The following is a 21,111-nucleotide window of genomic DNA, read 5'->3' on the forward strand; positions in this document are numbered from 1 at the left end:
CATCATCATTATCAATCTCATTTTCCAGAGGAGGAATCTGAGGAGAAATTAAATGATTCCTTCACGTCCAAAGCTAGTGGAAGAGGACCAGCCTCTAGTCTCCTCTTTCCTCGTGCAGTTTTATCTTCCTTCTATCAGAGTAATAAATGTAAAAAAGGTAGCGCTAATCAGTAACGCCTAGTCTGTTCAAGCCAAGCACATGATGGACTTCCCAATCTATTTTCGCTCGTTACTCCTGGGTGAGGGACGTTCTGTGGAGCTGGCACGCAGGATGCAAGGCACCAGCTCAGCTCCGGAAGCGGAAGTGCCTCCTGTGCGTCACATGAACCTAGCTGGTCCCGCCACAGCCCGTGAGATTCTCTCTGGGAGACCTACCAGGCTGCAGGTCCTCACAGAAACAGAGTAGGGGTGACACCTCAACAGCTGTTTCACAATGCACTTGTAGATTTTTTAAGGAAACTGCTTTCAATTTTGTTTTTTTTTTTTTTTTGTCTGAGACAGAGACAGAGTTTCACTCTTGTTGCCCAGGCTGGAGTGCAGTGGCGAGATCTTGGCTCACTGCAACCTCCGCCTCCCAGGTTCAAGTGATTCTCCTGCCTCAGCCTCCTGAGTAGCTGGGATTACAGGTGCCCGCCACCATGCCCGGCTAGTTTTTTGTATTTTTGGTAGAGACAGGTTTCACCATGTTGGCCAGGCTGGTTTTGAACTCCTGGCCTCAAGCAATCCACCTGTCTCGGCCTTCCAAAGTGCTAGGATTACAGGCGTGGGCCGCCGCGCCCAGCCCTACTTTCAATTTTTCAAACATAGTAGACCTTGGACTGAGGCGAAGTTTGACAGCAAGGGCATTATTACAGAAAAGAACATCAGAGAAAATGGAGCAAGGATATGGAGGTGGAAAAATATAGTCCAGTTATTAAGCCCTGGAAGATATAAGGAAGGGCAGGAAGCCTCAGAAACGGGCTCAAAGATTGTGAAGATTGGAAATGATTGTAGTAAGAGCTGATGTCCAAAATTAAAAGGAGCTTTAATTTTCAAGAGAATTCTAATTTTCAATTCTCTTTCATGACATTAAATTCTGTATTTTGTTTATAGGGTGATCAAGGCCTTTCTGGATTAATGGGCCCCCCTGGTATGCAAGGTGATAAGGTAAGATGGAATTTTACTTCTTTTCTTTCTTCCTTTCTTTTTTTTTTTTTGTCTTTTTCTTCAGGGATCCTTGTTCTGAAACATAATTGGATGATATATGGATCTTGGAGGTCTTCAGTGACTATGATCTCATTTTGAAGTTGACCCTAAAACTAATGTTTTAAAATTCCTTTTCTCAGCAAAAGAAAATTAGGATGCCATTATCATCCCGGAAAGTGGTGCCCACAAAAGGCAGAATCTTATGAAAAATAAAAGAAGACCCTTCAATTAATAATGGGCACAGAATTCACATGCAAGAGAAAGTCAGTCAGTGATAGAATATTGAAGCTTTCCTTTTGAAAACTATATTAGGGAAATGACCTACTTCTGAGACCTTGAAGTCACTTTATGACTTTTGTATGCCCAAATTGAGGTTTACTTGCTTATAGGTAATACGTATGAATTTGTTAAGGGGTTTTCATTTTACTGGGAAATAATAATCTCTGTCTTGAGGTATATACAGATGTGAGGCTTGAAGGGTAGGATGGAAGTGAAGTGAGGATTGGGGATAGCTAGTGAAAAACAGTAGTTGTGTTCATATGACTAAGCTTTTTGTGAGGTAGAAAGGAGTACTGACACAGTTGCAATAATTATTTTATAAAATATATTTTGTAGTTTCCTGGATTAACAGAAGAAGTTATACTATCTGGTCAGCTTGTTTTTTCCCAAACACTAAGTTATTGATTTTCTGCAGGGAATGAGGAAAATAAAAAATTTCTTCTTAAGGTGTTAAGAGCACCAAAATATTGTAGGGTAGTATTTGACTTGATATGGATATCTAAATACATACAATAATGAGCTGTGTTGTTGTCTTAGTGTTCCATATCCCTTTCCTATTGGGAGACTTAGGTTGCAAGTGGTATTCAGGCCCTGGTTGCTTCGTTCAAGCCCCAACTGCCATTTTGTAGGTTCCATCAACTTTGGGCAGGTTGCTTAACTTCTAAGCTTCAGTTACCTCATTTGTAAGTTGTGAAGATAATACTATCCACTTCATAGGGAGTTTGGGGGAAGATAGAATGAGATAATCCTTGCAACACCGTGTCACATAAATTGTCAGCCCTTAATAAATGTAAACCATCAGCTATTTATCTGGTTTTGGAAATAATCCTGGCCTCTTTTGCTTTCCTTCATAACCCCTGCTATAGGGCTAAATTGTAAAATAATGAAAAAGTACTCATGAGAGTATTTTATCTTGAATGACCACACCATTATTTTAATGTCCTTCAGACTACTCTTCATCCTAGACCTTAGTTAGAATCTGGTAATTCCCTTGAGATTGTTGGTTGCCCCCCAAGGATTGTTGGTTGCCCCCCAAGGAGACATGAAACTGCAGAGTGATCATTTCTGACAGAATTGATCTTGATATACAGTCATGAACCTGTTTATTTAATGCTACTTAGTATACATCTGACTACTCATATCTCTCAGGAGATTCTACTGACATATATCATCAAACAAAGAAGACCTCATAATGTGGATATGATCTCAATTACTTTAGTTGATATTAAATATACAGTTATTGCATCCTACGCAGTGACACTGTATATGACAGAAGAATAAACTACTCATTACTTTCTGTAGTTAAATGATATCTGTGGTTCATGAAATTAGCACTCCAGAAAGGGACACACTAAATAAATGTTGAGTAGTTTTTCTATAGAAGAGTATGTAACATGCAGTCTCTGGGAGTAAATATTATTCATAGACAAAAAATACTTTGATTTTAACCATTAGAGCAGATTATCATTTTAACTTTGAAGTTGTACTTGTTTAAAGCAGAATTACTAACTTTCAGAGACCTGTGTACATGTTATATGGCCCATCAGTATTTTAAAATAGTAAGAATATATTCTTTTTGGTCTATGTAACATTATTTTGAATTCTTTTTTTCTAGTAAAGTCATATAACAGCATTATTTTAAACATACTAGGCCATGAATTGAATATCTTTCACAGATTTCTTGTTTCTCTTATATGATTTTTTAAAAACCTTTCAATCTGGCTTTTAGTATTAGCTGATAGAAATAGACCCGATAGAAGTCAGGGATCTTGGTGTATTATCAATTAAGAGCTATTGCAGGATCTTATTGAGATAAGGTTTAATTGAAAGTATTTAGAAAGTGACTTACTTTCTGATAAAGGAAGAATCCCTGGTTCACTGTGATTTGACAGTAGTTCAGAATAGCGTTGAAATATTTGAGATTATTTTGTAATATTTCTTGGAATATTTTCCCCCGTTTCAGAGTGTCTCTATTAATGGAAACTATATAGATTTTTGAAAAACAGGTATAACTAGGAAAAGGATATAATGGCTCAATTTAAGCCTAAACTAATTCTCCACCTTGCCGGCTTGGGACAAGTTTGTATCATACTCCTTATGGTATGTTTTACTTTAATATGAATATACAATATTTCCTTATGATTGATGCCTGTTACTGGAGAATTATTCTGTTCCTTTGGAGGTTTGATGTTTCATTGCTTTTTCATGTTTGATGTGTTCCTACAATGATTTCTACACATCTGGTGGAAAAATTACCTTTTCTAATTTTATGGAGTAGGTTTCCTAGGGAAAGACTTATTCATATGAATGAGTCTTGGGGTGTTGTTTTGGTGGGATATATTGGCTTTGGTTCTAGGTGAACACAGTAATGTAGTCTCCATGTAGTTTCTTCAGTTGTAATCCATGCTGGTGACATTTATGATTGTCTCAGTGGCCTAGGCTGAGAGAGTTTCTGGTGGTGGTGGTGAGGCTTTGTCAGGGGTGGGCTTGCCACGCTGTTTCTGAGGTCAGGGGCATGTGCATGCACATGGTAGGTCAGCCAACTTGGAGCTGGGTTTGGGGCTATGGGTCTATTACTCTGGCCGGAAGCATGTTAATTCAATATTTGTTAGACAGTGGTATTTAAGTACATCTGTCTACCTCTAGCATGTTGCAAGAGGAAGTAAAATACTGGTTTTCATGAAAGCCAAGGGAACAAATATAGTTTTGGATGACAGATAACAATGACTTCATTTTTCTTTTTCTCTGGAAAGTACCTGTAAATATTAAAATTTTTCTAATATAAACCATACTCAAGTAATCCTTAAAGCTAAAATGTCTGCAAGAAAGTTATGTGAAATACACTAACAACTCATAAAAACTGTTGAGGTAAATAAATAGAAGATTAATGTAAAAAAAAAAGTCTTGAAAACTGAAAGTGAAATTGAGATAGAGAAGGCAAGCAAATTAGCAGCAGTATTCTCTTCAGTCTTTAATAGATTTTTTGGTTTGCTTCTTTCTTTTTCCCCTTTTATCCATCCATTCCCATTTTTTGAAACCAGTATTAACATTTTTAACAAGCAATATGTTTTCCCTAGATTGACTGGTTATATTGCCTTAACTAAGCCACCTTCATGTAACTCTTATTTTACTAGGAACTGAAGTATATTTTTACTTCTTACTGAGTGTCTGAATTTTTGCCAAAAAGCAGGTAAGTTTGATCCAGAGTGCATGCCTGGTTGGATGGAAGACAAGAGTCCTAATTCTGCGTTTGGAATCAAGATAGATTTTTAAGTTTTTTAATATAGCCAATCAGTTGCTATATTAGAATGTGAAGCCTTTTATTTATAATTATAAGAACATTAGAAATCCAATCAATCGAAACAGTTTTTCTAAGTTCAAGAAGATAAGCCATATTGAAGTAGTTAAGCACCTCTTACCACAACTCAGAGCAGTTGTGAAATACGGTGCACACATTTTAAAACAGATTTTTATAAATAATATATTTTATAAACAATATTTTTCTGAATATTGGAAAATCCTCTCAGTTTAGTGATAATTATTAATCAGTGTGAATTTTTATTTTATTTTGAGAGAATTTGTTCAATTATTTTTTAAAAGAATTTTTTCATTGCATAGGAGGTACACAGTAAATATCTGTATAAAGTTGGACAGGAATAAAGAACCAAAAGCATCAAGTGGAATGCACTGTGACTTAATCAGTCACCCCAAAAGTATGCAGCTCTTCATAAACTTTTTAAAGCAAGGATAGTACTAAGGAGCTATGTTAATACTGAATATAGATAAGCATAATGACAAAAAAATCAGAGTTGGCATAAAAATCGGTGCCTGAAGAAAGATAATGGAGAATTCTACTGTTCTATAGCCAGCTCTGTAGATCATCTCTCACTGGCTTATTATTCCTATAAAAATCTGCAGAGCTGTGTTTTACTTTGAGTTGCTTTCCAATTCAAGTGTGGTACTGAGTCTAATACAAATGCTGCTGCTTGGGGGTTGTGCTGCCACCAATGTTACCATCTCTGCAATCTGCCATTCCCACTAATGGTAGGGGAAGCTGAGAACAAGGTATCACAGTGCTGAACTCCCCAACAGGCAAGCCAGTGGTTGCCAAAGTGGCGTAGTTTTGCGGACTTTGAAAACTTCCCTGTGTCCAAACATATTTCCCTCAGTCTGGCTCATATGATTGAAATTCCAACATTCATGACAAGTTCATTTGGCTAAAAGTATTTCAGTTTCTGGAAGTCTTTTAAAATATTTCTTTGTCCTCAGAATAAGCTGTTATCTGTGATTTAGTATTTCAAGAATTCATCTATCATACTGTTTTTCTATATGAGAGCTAGTTGAGAGGTACTAGGGATCGATGGCACCAAAGAAAAAGCCAAGTACTACTTAAAAGAGATTAGCAAGTCAATATTGTGAGAAATTTGGGACTAACATTGGCACGAATCTGTTGTATGCCTGAGGGAAGTATGTTCTAAGTGAGAAGGTGGGCAGAATAGAGAGGTTTGTGTTGTATTCATCCTATAATTTAAGTCTCCCAAAGTTCTCCAGCTATCTGGGATTATTCTTTTATTTAATGTTTTTAAAAAAAATCATTAAAATCTCCATTCTTAGAACATTAGGAATTTTATGATCTTACCCCAAAAAGTGCTTACATTATTTTGATTGTTGATTTTCATCTTGTTCTGAGTTCTTGCTTAGGGATTCTTTTTAAAATAACTATACCATCCTATTTTATCACTATTTCTCAATTTTGCCATAGTTTTCTCTGGTTATTTTGGTTAAACCATGAGGCCTTTGTTGTATTCCTCAAGGCATTGCTGACATGAGTCCTGTAATATTTGACAAACTTTACTAGAGAGTTGTAATTACCTAATTTGTAGAATAAGGATATTACATTGCAGAGAAAGAAAATTTAATGTTGGCTTTTAGACAACAGTGCAGTAACAGTGGCTAAGGGAAAATATGTGGATTTAGGAAATATGGTATAAGTTGCTTAAGTGTAATGTAAGGACTACATTTCATTCACTGTGGTATTGCAGTTCAGTGTCTGGCACGTAACAAGCGCATATTATGAGTGAATGAATGATAACGCTGCTCTTAAATTCAGTTGACTGTGCTCCTTCACCTTGCTTGCTTCTCAAAGCACCACTTCCTCTCTGCTGTCTTATTTTCACTGATCCTCTGGCTCCAACCACCCATCATTTTATTTTAGGTTAGCTAAGTAGAACTAGTTAACCTGTTACTCATCACTCAGTGATGTTGCCTTTTACGTGATTATGCGCGATGGTTAGTCCACCTTTGCCTCAGCTTCCCGAGACTAGACAGAGGCAAAAGATCCAGGAAAGTTGCCTCAAACAAAAGAGCAGTTTTCTTCCTCAGATAAATTCTGTAACTAACCCTAAAATTCTGCAGTTGTTTTAGTCACACCTTTTTGTCCTGAAATTTGTTCAGCAAACCACTATTATGTAAATGATATTATTTATATGATATAGAGTTGATATGTATATCAACTATATATATGATATATATAGTTCCTGCCTTCAAGTAGCTTTTTTTTTTTTTTATTTTTTTTGAGACGGAGTCTCGCTGTGTCACCCAGGCTGGAGTGCAGTGCTACGATCTCGGCTCACTGCAAGTTCCGCCTCCCGAGTTCACGCCATTCTCCTGCCTCAGCCTCCTGAGTAGCTGGGACTACAGGTGCCCGCCACCACCCGTGGCTAATTTTTTTGTATGTTTAATGGAGACGGGGTTTCACTGTGTTAGCCAGGATGGTCTCGATCTCCTGACCTCGTGATTCGCCCACCTTGGCCTCCCAGAGTACTGGGATTACAGGCATGAGCCACCGTGCCCAGCCAGCTTACTGTCTTTAAAAAAACCTGCACATTGTGCACATGTACCCTAAAACCTAAAGTATAATTAAAAAAAAAAAAAAAGAATGTAAAAAAAAAAGAAAACAGTTTCAGACCGAGCATCCTAAATCTAAAAATTTGAAATCTGAAGTGCTCCAAAATCTGAATTATTTTGAGTGTCCGCGTGATGCTCAAAGGAAAGGCTCATTGGGAACATTTAAGATTTCAGATTTTCAGATTTGGGAGGCTCAAGTAGTATAATGCAAATATTCCAAAATCTGAAAAATTTCAAAATCCAAAACACTCTGGTCCCGAGCATTTCAGGCAAGGGATAGGTAACCTATACAAAAGTAAATCATTAAAGTATTATAATAAATTAATTATTATATATTATATAAATATGTAAATTATATTTTAATATTATGTAAATATATAAATTATTACAGTATATTTGTATATAAATATGTTATCATATATTTATATATTTATATAAATATATACAAATTATATTTATATATTACATAAATAAATTATGCTATGGCAAGTGTGATTATGAAGATATGAAAGGATTATTATAGTACATAGTGGAGATTCACATAAACTTCCTGGAGGTGAGGGGTGGATGGATACAGAAATCGGGAAGAGGTGACATCTAAGATGATTCTTGAGGATGAGCAGAAGTTATCCTAATGATACTGCACCTAGTGGACAAGTATGCTATCTACACATAGATAATGCATAAGCAAAGGCTGAAAGGTAGGAAGCACTTCTTTGTTTATGAATCATGAAGTGTGAGGGAGGAGGTGTCAAGAGATAAAGCTTGAGGAGTATTGAAGGACTAAATTATAAAGGGATTTATAGGCCATGTTGAAGCATGTAGAGTACATTATTATGTAGTAGAGAGGTACTACAGGATTGTAAGAAGGGGAGTGCCAGAGGCAAATCCTTTAGTCTCCAGAATTTCTTTTTTTTTTTCTTTTTTTTAAAATTTATTTATTTTTTATTATTATACTTTAGGTTTAGGGTACATGTGCACAATGTGCAGGTTTGTTACATATGTATCCACGTGCCATGTTGTTTTACTGCACCCATTAACTCGTCATTTAGCATTAGGTATATCTCCTAATGCTGTCCCTCCCCCTTCCGCCCAACCCACAACAGTCCCCGGAGTGTGATGTTCCCCTTCCTGCGTCCATGAGTTCTCATTGTTCAATTCCCGCCTATGAGTGAGAACATGCGGTGTTTGGTTTTTTGTCCTTGCGATAGTTTACTGAGAATGATGTTTTCCAGTTTCATCTATGTCCCTACAAAGGACAGGAACTCATCATTTTTTATGGCTGCACAGTATTCCATGGTGTATATGTGCCACATTTTCTTAATCCAGTCTATCGTTGTTGGACATTTGGGTTGGTTCCAACTCTTTGCTATTGTGAATAGTGCCGCAATAAACATACGTGTGCATGTGTCTTTATAGCAGCATGATTTATAGTCCTTTGGGTATATACCCAGTAATGGGATGGCTGGGTCAAATGGTATTTCTAGTTCTAGATCCCTGAGGAATCACCACACTGACTTCCATAATGGTTGAACTAGTTTACAGTCCCACCAACAGTGTAAAAGTGTTCCTATTTCTCCACATCCTCTCCAGCACCTGTTGTTTCCTGATTTTTTAATGATGGCCATTCTAACTGGTGTGAGATGGTATCTCACTGTGGTTTTGATTTGCATTTCTCTGATGGCCAGTGATGATGAGCATTTCTTCATGTGTTTTTTGGCTGCATAAATGTCATCTTTTGAGAAGTGTCTGTTCATGTCCTTCACCCACTTTTTGATGGGGTTGTTTGTTTTTTTCTTGTAAATTTGTTTGAGTTCATTGTAGATTCTGGATATTAGCCCTTTGTCAGATGAGTAGCTTGCAAAAATTTTCTCCCATTCTGTAGGTTGCCTGTTCACTCTGATGGTAGTTTCTTTTGCTGTGCAGAAGCTCTTTAGTTTAATTAGATCCCATTTGTCAATTTTGGCTTTTGTTGCCATTGCTTTTGGTGTTTTAGACATGAAGTCCTTGTCCACGCCTATGTCCTGAATGGTATTACCTAGGTTTTCTTGTAGGATTTTAATGGTTTTAGGTCTAACATTTAAGTCTTTAATCCATCTTGAATTAATTTTTGTATAAGGTGTAAGGAAGGGATCCAGTTTCAGCTTTCTACATATGGCTAGCCAGTTTTCCCAGCACCATTTATTAAATAGGGAATCCTTTCCCCATTTCTTGTTTTTGTCAGGTTTGTCAAAGATCAGATAGTTGTAGATATGCGGCATCATTTCTGAGGGCTCTGTTCTGTTCCATTGATCTATGTCTCTGTTGTGGTACCAGTACCGTGCTGTTTTGGTTACTGTAGCCTTGTAGTATAGTTTGAAGTCAGGTAGCGTGATGCCTCCAGCTTTGTTCTTTTGGCTTAGGATTGACTTGGCGATGCGGGCTCTTTTTTGGTTCCATATGAACTTCAAAGTAGTTTTTTCCAATTCTGTGAAGAAAGTCATTGGTAGCTTGATGGGGATGGCATTGAATCTATAAATTACCTTGGGCAGTATGGCCAGTTTCACGATATTGATTCTTCCAACCCATGAGCATGGAATGTTCTTTCATTTGTTTGTATCCTCTTTTATTTCGTTGAGCAGTGGTTTGTAGTTCTCCTTGAAGAGGTCCTTCACATCCCTTGTAAGTTGGATTCCTAGGTATTTTATTCTCTTTGAAGCAATTGTGAATGGGAGTTCACTCATGATTTGGCTCTCTGTTTGTCTGTGATTGGTGTACAAGAATGCTTGTGATTTTTGTACATTGATTTTGTATCCTGAGACTTTGCTGAAGTTGCTAATCAGCTTAAGGAGATTTTGGGCTGAGACGATGGGGTTTTCTAGATATACAATCATGTCATCTGCAAACAGGGACAATTTGACTTCCTCTTTTCCTAATTGAATACCCTTTATTTCCTTCTCCTGCCTGATTGCTAGTCTCCAGAATTTCTTCAGCATTTTTGTGAGTTTGAGAGAGATATGCTTCTACCTTTCTGAAACCTAAAAGTTTGTGAAAGGAGGCTTATGATAGAGAGTGGGGGTGATTATACAGAAGCTGCCTTGTGCTATGTGGAATAGTTTCTCATAAGTTGGAAAAGTCTTTATCTCCATGAATATAAGTTCTTCCCATTTAATTGGAGAAGAGGAAACTGTTAAAAGGAGCAAACCATTGATATATAAAGTTAATAACATAAGGGCATTGAGAATAATTCTCAATGTTATATAAATATTCAGGCAGTCCTTACTTTGTGTGGTTCCAATATACATATATTTTGGTTACCACAAGTTAATTACATAGCATCAGTTCCCAAACAACACAATTCATATTTCATTTGCCACAGTATATTAAGTATGATTAACTACATAAAGTACAGACTTTGCTACTGGCCCTTTAGTCCACAAACCACTACATAAGTAATGGAGTGCATCATGACCAATTACCAAACAAGTCATTTCATTCCGTCTGTTGGTGATTCCTCAATCATGTACAGACAGTAAAGTTGTGTTGCTTCCTTGTTTTGCAGTGGTAAATCCATGTGATATTTTACACAGATGAATAATCAAAAGAAGTATTAGCTAACAAAGATGAAATAACAGCAAATAAAGGAGTAGTGATAACATAGGAATTTTAAAAGAAATACTGGACATGAGACACTGCTGACAAATAAGATTCTACATATGCAGCCAGGGAAATTTATTGCAGGTGAACTTTTAGTCATAAATGAATAAAGTAGTTGTGATGAATAGACAAGGATGGTCCAGAGGAAGTGACACTTTAAAAAAAAAAATTCACATTAGAAGAACTCTTGGAAATATTTCATGACATTGAAAGTGCAAAGGATAAAATGTTGGGAATTGATCCATACTTAGAAGCGAGTATGACAGTTTGCCAAGGCACAGGAAATATGCTTGCTTAGTATGATAATTTAGACAACAACAAGAAGGCAAACACTTTCAAACTAATTTTGATAATTTTTTTCAAGTAAATGATGCCTTAATTTCTAATGTTTTCAATTATACTGTGCTAAATTAATACTAGTATAATTTTTTTATTTCCCCGTGCAACTATAACCAACAGTAAGAGAGTTTTTAACATTTTAACAAAAATATTTAAAGGTCATGGAACAATTGTAAATTTTCCCATTGGTTATTAAGATTGCTTTGTAATAAAATGTAATAAATGATACTACTGTTTTCCTTATGATTAAACATTTTATTTATATATTCAAATCTTAATTACCGGGAGTAGTTTGAAACTGATTCTTTTGTAACCACTAATATTTCTGATTTTGATTCAATTGTGTCTTTTTATTTGTCCTATGTGGTCACCCATTGATAACATATTTTTAGGGCTCAAATTTTTGTTAACATATTTATTAAAATTGAAGTCTATATAAAATTAGATTATAAGTTTCATTTATTATTGGAATTCTTGCTGAGGCAATTTATTCATTATTTAATTTTGTAGGTACATAGTAAGTGTATATATTCATGGGGTGCATGACGTATTTTGGTACAGGCTGCAATGCATAATAATCACATCATGGAAAATTGGATATCCATCCTCGCAAACATTTATCCTGTGTGTTACAAACAATCCAATGATACTCTTTATTTATTTTAAATTGTACAATTAAATTATTATTTACTATAGTTTCCCTGTTGTGCTAACAAATACTAGGTCTTATTCATTCTTTGTAACTATTCTTTTGTACTCATTAACTATGCTCCCTTCCCTACCTCTGCCTGATCTCCTATTCCCCTCCCAGCCTCAAATAACCATCCTTCCGTTGCCTGTCTCCATGAATTCAATTTTGTGATATTTAGATCCCACAGATAAGTGAGAACATGTGATGTTTGTCTTTCTGTGCCTGGCTTATTTCACTTAACCTAATGGCCTCCAGTTCCATCCATGCTGTTGCAAATGACAGAATCTCATTCTTTTTTGTATGGCTGAATAGTACTCCATTGTGTATATGTACCACATTTTTTTATCCATTCATCTGCTGATGGACACTTAGGACACTTCCAAATCTTGGCTATTGTGAACAGTGCTGCAACAAACATGGGAGTGCAGATATCTCTTCGATAAACTGATTTCTTTTCTTCTGGAGGTATACCCAGTAGTGGGATTGCTAAATCCAGTGATAGTTTTATTTTTACTTTTTTGAGGAACCTCCAAACTGTTTTCCATAATGGTTGTACTAATTTACCTTCCCATGAATAGTGTATGAGGGTTCTCCTTTTTCCACATCCTCGCCAGCATTCTTTTGGATATAAGCCATCTTAACTGGGGTAAGATTGTAGTTTGGATTTGCATTTCTTTGATGATCAATAATGTTGAGCACTTTTTTATATGCCTGTTTACCATTTCCTTGTCTCATTTTGAAAAATATCTGTTCAAATCTTTTGCCCATTTTTAATTGGATTACTTGATTTTTTTTCCTATAGAGTTGTTTGAGCACTTTGTATATTCTAGTTATTTGTCTCTCATGAGATACGTAGTTTGCAAATATTTTCTTCTATTTTCTGAGTTGTTTCTTCACTTTGTTGATTGTTTCCTTTGCTGTGTAGAAACTTTTTAACTTGATGCAATCCCATTTGTTCATTTTTGGTTTGGCTGGCTGTGCTTGTGGGGTATTATTGAAGAAATCTTTGCCCAGACCAATGTCCTGGAGAGGTTCCCCAATATTTTCTTGTAGTAGTTTCATAGTTTGAGGTTTTAGATTTAAGTCTTTAATCTATTTTGAATTGATTTTTGTACAAGGCAAGAGATAGGGATCAAGTTTCATTATTCTACATATGGATATCCAGTTTCCCCAGCATCATTTATTGAAGAGTGTCTTTTCCTCAATGTCTGTTCTTGGCAACTTTGTCGAAAATGAGTTCACTGTAGGTGTGTGGATTTATTTCTGGGTTCTCTATTCTGTTACTTTTGTCTGTGTGCCTGTTTTTATGTTGGTACCATGCTGTTTTGGTTACTGTAGCTCTGCAGTATAATTTGAAATCAGGTAATGTGATTCATCCAGTTTTGTTCTCTTTGCTCAGGATAGCTTTGGCTATTCTGGGTCTTTTGTGGTTCCACATAAATTTTAGGATTGCTTTTTTCTATTTCTGTGGAGAATATTACTGGTATTTTGATACAGATTGTATTGAATCTGTAGATTACTTTGGGCAGTATGGACATCTTAAAAATACTGATTCTTCCAATTCATGAACATGGAATATCTTTCCATTTTTTGGTGTCCTCTTCAATTTCTTTCATCAGTGTTTTATAGTTTTTATTATAGAGATCTTTTACTTATTTGGTTAATTCCTAGTTTATTTTATGTGTGGCTATTGTAAATGGGATTGCTTTTTAAATTTCTTTTTCCAGTTGTTCATTGTTGGCATATTGAAATGCTACTGATTTTTGTATGTTGATTTTGTATACTACCACTTAACTGAATTTGTTTATCAGTTCTAATAGGTTTTGTTTTTTTGGTGGAATCTTTAGGTTTTACCAGCTATAACTTCATGTCATCTGCAAACAAGGATAATTTAGCTTCTTCCTTTCCAATTTGGATGCCTGTTATTTTTTTTCTGTTGTCTGATTGCTCTAGTTAAGATTTTCAGTACTATGTTGAATAACAGTGGAGAAAGTGGGCATCCTTGTCGTGTTCCAGATCTAATAGGAAAAGCTTTCAGTATTTCCCCATTCAGAATGATACTAGCTGTGGGTCTATCATATATGGCTTTTATTATGAAAAGGTATATTCCTTTTATATCCAGTTTTTGAGGGTATTTTTTTTATCAAGAAGGGGTGTTGAACCTTGTCAAATGCCTTTTCAGCATTAATGGAAATGATAATACGGTTTTTGACCTTCATTCTGTTGATATGATATATCACAGTGATTGATTTGCATGTGTTGAATCATCCTTGCATCCCTGAGATAAATCCCAGTTGGTCATAATGAATCGTCTTTTTAATGTATTGTTGAATTCAATTTATGAGTATTTTGTTGAGGATTTTTGTATCAATATTTATCAGAGATTGCAGTTTTCTTTTTTAAATTTTTTTAAAATTATACTTTAAGTTCTAGGATACATGTGCAGAATGTGCAGGTTTGTTACATAGGTATACACGTGCCATAGTGGTTTGCACCCATCAACCTGTCATCTGCATTAGGTATTTCTCCTAATGCTAGCCCTCCCCTAGCCCCCCAACCCCCACAGGCCCTGGTGTGTGATGTTCCCCTCCCTGTGTCCATGTGTTCTCATTGTTCAGCTCCCACTTATGAGTGAGAACATGCAGTGTTTTGTTTTCTGTTCCTGTGTTAGTTTGCTAAGAATGATGGTTTCCAGCTTCATCCATGTCCCTGCAAAGAACATGGACTCATCTTTTTTATGGCTGCATACTATTCCATGATGTATATGTGCCACATTTTCTTTATCCATTCTATCATTGATGGGTATTTGGGTTGGTTCCAAGGCTTTGCTATTGTGAATAGTGCTGCAATAAACATATGTGTGCATGTGTCTTTATAGTAGAATGATTCATAATCTTTTGGATATATACCCAGTAATGAGATTGCTGGGTCAAATGGTATTTCTGGTTCTAGATCCTTGAGGAATTGCCACACTATCTTTCACAATGGTTGAACTAATTTACACTCCAACCAACAGTGTAAAAGCTTTCCTGTTTCTCCATATCCTCTCCAGCATCTGTTATTTCTTGGCTTTTTAATGATCACCATTCTAACTGGCATGAGATGGTATCTCATTGTGGTTTAGATTTGCATTTCTCTAATGACCATATGAGCTTTTTTTCGTATGTGTGTTGGCCGCATAAATGTCTTCTTTTGAGAAGTCTCTGTTCATAGCCTTTGCCCACATTTTGATGGGGTTGTCTGTTTTTTTTCTTGTGAATTTGTTTAAGTTTCTTGTAGATTCTGGATATTAGCCCTTTGTCAGATGGATAGATTGCAAAAATTTTCTCCTGTCCTGTAGATTGTCTGTTCACTCTGATGATAGTTTCTTTTGCTGTGCAGAACTCTTTAGTTTAATTATATCCTATTTGTCAATTTTGGCTTTTGTTGGCATTGCCTTTGGTATTTTAGTCATGAAGTCTTTGCCCATGCCTATGTCCTGAATGGTATTGCCTAGGTTTTCTTCTAGGACTTTTATGGTTTTAGGTCTAACATTTAAGTCTGTAATCCATCTTGAGTTAATTTTTGTATAAGGTGTAAGGAAGGGGTCTAGTTTCAGATTTCTGCATATGGCTAGCCAGTTTTCCCAACACCATTTATTAAATAGGGAATCATTTCCCCATTTCTTGTTTTTGTCAGGTTTATCAAAGATCAGCTGGTTGTAGATGTATGGTGTTATTTCTGAGGCCTCTGTTCTGTTCCATTGGTATATATATATATATATATATATATATCTGTTTTGGTACCAGTACCATGCTGTTTTGGTTACTGTAGCCTTGTAGTATAGTTTGAAGTCAGGTAGCATGATGCCTCCAGCTTTGTTCTTTTTGCTTAGGATTGTCTAGGCCATAGGGCTCTTTTTTGGTTCCATATGAAATTTAAAGTAGTTTTTTCTAATTCTGTGAAGAAAGTCAATGATAGCTTGATGGAGATAGCATTGAATCTATAAATTACTTTGGGCAGTATGGCCATTTTCATGATATTGATTCTTCCTATCCATGAGCATGGAATGTTTTTCCATTTATTTGTGTCGTCTCTTATTTCCTTGAGCAGTGGTTTGTAGTTCTCCTTGAAGAGGTCCTTCACATCCCTTGTAAGTTGTATTCCTATGTATTTTATTCTCTTTGTAGCATTTGTGAATGGGAGTTCACTCATGATTTGGCTCTCTATTTGTCTATTATTGGTGTATAGGAAAGTTTGGATTTTTGCACATTGATTTTGTATCCTGAGACTTTGCTGAAGCTGCTTATTAGCTTAAGGAGATTTGGGGCTGAGATGATGGGGTTTTCTAAATATACAATCATGTCATCTGCAGAGGCAATTTAACTTCCTCTCTTCCTATTTGATTATGCTTTATTTCTTTCTCTTGCCTGATTTCCCTGGTCAGAACTTCTAATACTGTGTTGAATAGAAGTAGTGAGAGAGGGCATCCTTGTTTTGTGCTGGTTTTCAAAGGGAATGCTTCCAGCTTTTACCCATTCAGTATGATATTGGCTGTGGGTTTGTCATAAATAGCTCTTATTAATTTGAGATACATTCCATAAATATCTAGTTTACTGAGAGTTTTTAGCATGAAGGGCTGTTGGATTTTATTGAAGGCCTTTTCTGCATCTATTCAGATAATCATGTGGTTTTTGTCATTGGTTCTGTTTATGTGATGGATTACATTGATTGATTTGTGTATGTTGAACCAGTCTTGCATCCTAGGGAGGAAGCTGACTTGATCATGGTGGATAAGCTTTTTGATGTGCTGCTGGATTCGGTTTGCAAGTATTTTATTGAGTATTTTTGCATCCATATTCATCAGGGATATTGGCCTGAAATTTTCTTTTATTCTTGTGTCTCTGCCGGGTTTTGGTATCAGGATGATGCTGGCCTCATAAAATGAGTTAAGGAGGAGTCCCTCTTTTTCTATTGTTTGGAATAGTTTCAGAAGGAATGGTACCAGCTCCTCTTTGTACCTCTGTTACAGTTCAGCTGTGAATCCATCTGGTCCTGGGCTTTTTTTTTAGTTGGTAGGCTATTAATAACTGCCTCAATTTCAGAACTTGTTATTGATCTATTCAGGGATTTGACTGCTTCTTGGTTTAGTCTTGGGAGAGTGTATGTGTCCAGGAATTTATCAATTTCTTCTCGATTTTCTAGTTTACTTCCATAGAGGTGTTTATAGTATTCTCTGATGGTAGTTTGTATTTCCATGGGATCGGTGGTGATATCCCCTTTATCATTTTTTATTGTGTCTATTTGATTCTTCTCTCTTTTCTTCTTTATTAGTCTGGCTATCGGTCTATCTATTTTGTTGATCTTTTTTAAAAAACCAGCTCCTAGATTCGTTGATTTTTTGAAGGGTTTTTCATGTCTCTATCTCCCTCAGTTCTGCTCTGATCTTAGTTATTTCTTGTCTTCTGCTAGCTTTTGAATTTGTTTGCTCTTGCATCTCTAGTTCGTTTAATTGTGAGGTTAGGTTGTTGATTTTAGATCTTTCCCTATAGCATTTAGTGCTATAAATTTCCCTCTAAACACTGCTTTAGCTGTGTCCCAGAGATTCTGGTACATGGTGTCTTTGTTCTCACTGGTTTCAAATAACTTATTTATTTCTGCCTTAATTGTGTTATTTACGCAGTAGTCATTCAGGAGCAGGTTGTTGAGTTTCCATGTAATTGTGTGGTTTTGAGTGAGTTTCTTAATCCTGAGTTTTAATTTGATTTCACGGTGGTCTGAGAGACTGTTATGATTTCTGTTCTTTTGCATTTGCTGAGGAGTGTTTTACTTCCAATTATGTGGTCAATTTTAAAATAAGTGTGATGTGGTGCTGAGAAGAATGTAGATTTTGTTTATTTGGGGTAGAGAGTTCTGTAGATGTCTATTAGGTCTGCTTGATCCAGAGCTGAGTTCAAGTCCTGAATATCCTTATTAATTTTCTGTCATGTTGATCTGTCTAATATTGACAGTGGGGTGTTAAAGTCTCCCACTATTATTGTGTGGGAGTCTAAGTCTCTTTGTAGGTCTCTAAGAACTTGCTTTATGAATCCGGGTGCTCCTGTATTGGGTGCATGTATATTTAGAAGTGTTAGCTCTTTTTTTGCATTGATCCCTTTACCATTATGCAATGCCCTTCTTTGTCTTTTTTGATCTTTGTTGGTTTAAAGTCTGTTTTATCAGAGACTAGGATTGCAACCCTTCCTTTTTTTGATTTCTATTTGCTAGGTAAATATTCCTCTATCCCTTTATTTTGAGCCTGTGTGTGTCTTTGCACGTGACATTTGTCTCCTAAATACAGCACACCGATGGGTCTTGACTCCTTATCCAATTTGCCAGTCTGTGTCTTTTAATTGGGGCATTTAGCCCATTTACATTTAAGGTTAATATTGTTATGTGTGAATTTGATCCTGTCATTATGATGCTAGCTGGTTATTTTGCCCATTAATTGATAAAGTTTCTTTATGGTGTTGATGGTCTTTAAAATTTGGTATGTTTTTGCAGTGGCTGGTACTGATTTTTCCTTTCCATATTTAGTGCTTCCTTCTTGTAAGGCAGGCCTGGTGGTGACAAAATTTCTCACTATTTGCTTGTCTATAAAGGATTTTATTTATCCTTCATTTATGAAGCTTAGTTTGACTGGATATGAAATTCTGGGTTGCAAATTCTTTTCTTTAAGCATGTTGAATATTAGCCCCCACTCTCTTCTGTCTTGTAGGGTTTCCACAGAGAGATTTGCTGTTAGTCTGATGGGCTTCCCTTTGTGGTTAACCCGACCTTTCTCTCTGGCTGCCCTTAACATTTTTTCCTTTATTTCAACCTTGGTGAATCTGACGATTATGTGCCTTGGGGTTGCTCTTCTCAAGGAGTACCATTGTGGTGTTCTCTGTATTTCCTGAATTTGAATGTTGGCCTGTCTTGCTAGGTTGGGGAAGTTCTGCATAATGTCCTGAAAAGTGTTTTCCAACTTGGTTGCATCTTCCCTGTCACTTTCAGGTACACCAATCAAACGTAGGTTTGCTCTTTTCACATAGTCGCATATTTCTTGGAGGCTTTGTTCATTCCTTTTCATTCTTTTTTCTCTAATCTTATCTTCACGCTTTATTTCATTAAACTGATCTTCAATCTCTGATATCCTCTTTTGTTTGATTGGTTTGGTTCTTGATACTGTGTATGCTTCACCAAGTTCTCGTGCTGTGTTTTTCAGCTCTATCAGGTCATTTATTTTCTTCTCTAAACTGGTTAATCCAGTTAGCAATTCCTCTAACCTTTTTTCAAGGTTCTTAGCTTCCTTACATTAGGTTAGAACATGCTCCTTTAGCTTGGAGGAGTTTGTTATTACCCACCTTCTGAAGCCTACTTCTGTCAATTTGTCAAACTCATTCTCCATCCAGTTTTATTCACTTGCTGGAGAGGAGTTGTGATCCTTTGAAGAAGAGGTGTTCTGGTTTTTGGAATTTTCTGCCTTTTTGCGCTGGTTTTTCCTCATCTTTGTGGATTTGTCTACCTTTGGTCTTTGATGTTGGTGACCTTCAGATGGAGTTTTTGTGTGGACATCCTTTTTGTTGGTTTTGATGCTATTTCTTTCTGTTTGTTAGTTTTCCTTCTAACAGTCAGGTCCCTCTGCTGCAGGTTTGCTGGAGGTCCACTCCAGACCCTGTTTGCCTGGGTATCACCAGTGAAGGCTGCAGAACAGCAAAGATTACTGCCTGCTCCTTCCTCTGGAAGCTTTGTCCCAGAGGGGCACCCACTAGATGCCAGCTGGAGCTCTCCTGTATGAGGTGTCTGTCGGCCCCTGCTGGGAGGTGTCTCCCAGTCACGAGGCATGGGGGTCAGGGACCCACTTGAGGAGGCAGTCTGTCCCTTAGTAGAGCTTGAGTGCTGTGCTGGGAGATCCGTTGCTCTCTTCTGAGCCAGCAGGCAGGAATGTTTAAGTCTACTGAAGCTGCACCACAGCCACCCCTTCCCCCAGGTGCTCTGACCCAGGGAGTTTTATCTATAAGCCCCTGACTGGGGCTGCTGCCTTTCTTTCAGAGATGCCCTGCCCAGAGAGGAGGAATCTAGAGAGGCAGTCTGGCCATAGCAGCTTTCACCCAGTTTGAACTTCCTGGCGGCTTTGTTTACACTGTGAGGGGAAAACCACCTACTCAAGCCTTAGTAATGGTGGACACCCTTCTCCCCACCAAGCTCGAGCATCCCAGGTCGATATCAGACTGCTCTGCTGGCAGCAAGAATTTCAAGCCAGTGGATTTTAGCTTCCTGGGCTCTGTGGGGGTGGAATCCACTGAACTAGACCACTTGGCTCCCTGGCTTCAGCCTCCTTTCTAGGGGAGTGAACAGTTCTGTCTCACTGGCGTTCCAGGTGCCACTGGGGTATGAAAAAAATTCCTGCAGCTAGCTTGTTGTCTCCCCAAATGGCCACCCAGTTTTGTGCTTGAAACCCAGGGCCTTGGTGGTGTAGGCATCCGAGGGAATCTCCTGGTCTGCATGTTTCAAAGACTGTGGGAAAAGCATAGTATCTTGGCTGGATAGCTCTGTCCCACAAGGCATAGTCCCTCATGGCTTCTCTTGGCTAGGGGAGGGAGTTCCCTGACCCTTTGCTCTTCCTGGGTGAGGCAACACCCCACCCTGCTTCTGCTTGCCCTCTATGGGCTGCACCCACTGACTAACCAGTCCCAGTCCTGCTGAAAGTGGAGGTATTGAAGTCTCCAGCAATTATTGTAGTAGGGTCTATCTCTCTCTTTAGCTCCAATAATGTTTTCTTTATTTATCTGGGTGCTTTAGCGCATATATATTTACAATCATTGTATCCTCTCACTGAATTGACCCCTTTGTTATAATATAATGACCTTTGTCTCATCTTATAGTTTTTGTTTGGCAATCTGTTTTGTCTGATATAAGTATAGCTATTCTTGCTCTTTTTTGGTTTCCTTTGGCATGGAATGTCTTTTTTTATCTCTTTATTTTCAGTCTACGTGTATATAGGTGAAGTGTGTTTCTTATAGGCAAAGATCATTGGGACTTGTTTTTTCATTCATTCAGCCACTCTATGTCTT

General features: G+C 37.1%; 1 protein-coding gene across 1 annotated transcript in view; it reads left to right on the top strand.

Moving 5' to 3' along the window:
* The window catches only part of COL24A1 (collagen type XXIV alpha 1 chain), a 404,873-nt gene that overhangs the window by 61,657 nt on the left and 322,105 nt on the right, over positions 1-21,111 (top strand). Inside the window, exon 8 of the mRNA XM_058439743.1 lies at positions 1,093-1,146. Coding sequence (XP_058295726.1) covers positions 1,093-1,146 — 54 coding nt within the window. The remainder of the gene's footprint in view (positions 1-1,092; positions 1,147-21,111) is intronic.

This window comes from Hylobates moloch, unplaced genomic scaffold (assembly GCF_009828535.3).
Source record: "Hylobates moloch isolate HMO894 unplaced genomic scaffold, HMol_V3 SCAFFOLD_5, whole genome shotgun sequence".
NCBI lineage: Eukaryota > Metazoa > Chordata > Mammalia > Primates > Hylobatidae > Hylobates > Hylobates moloch.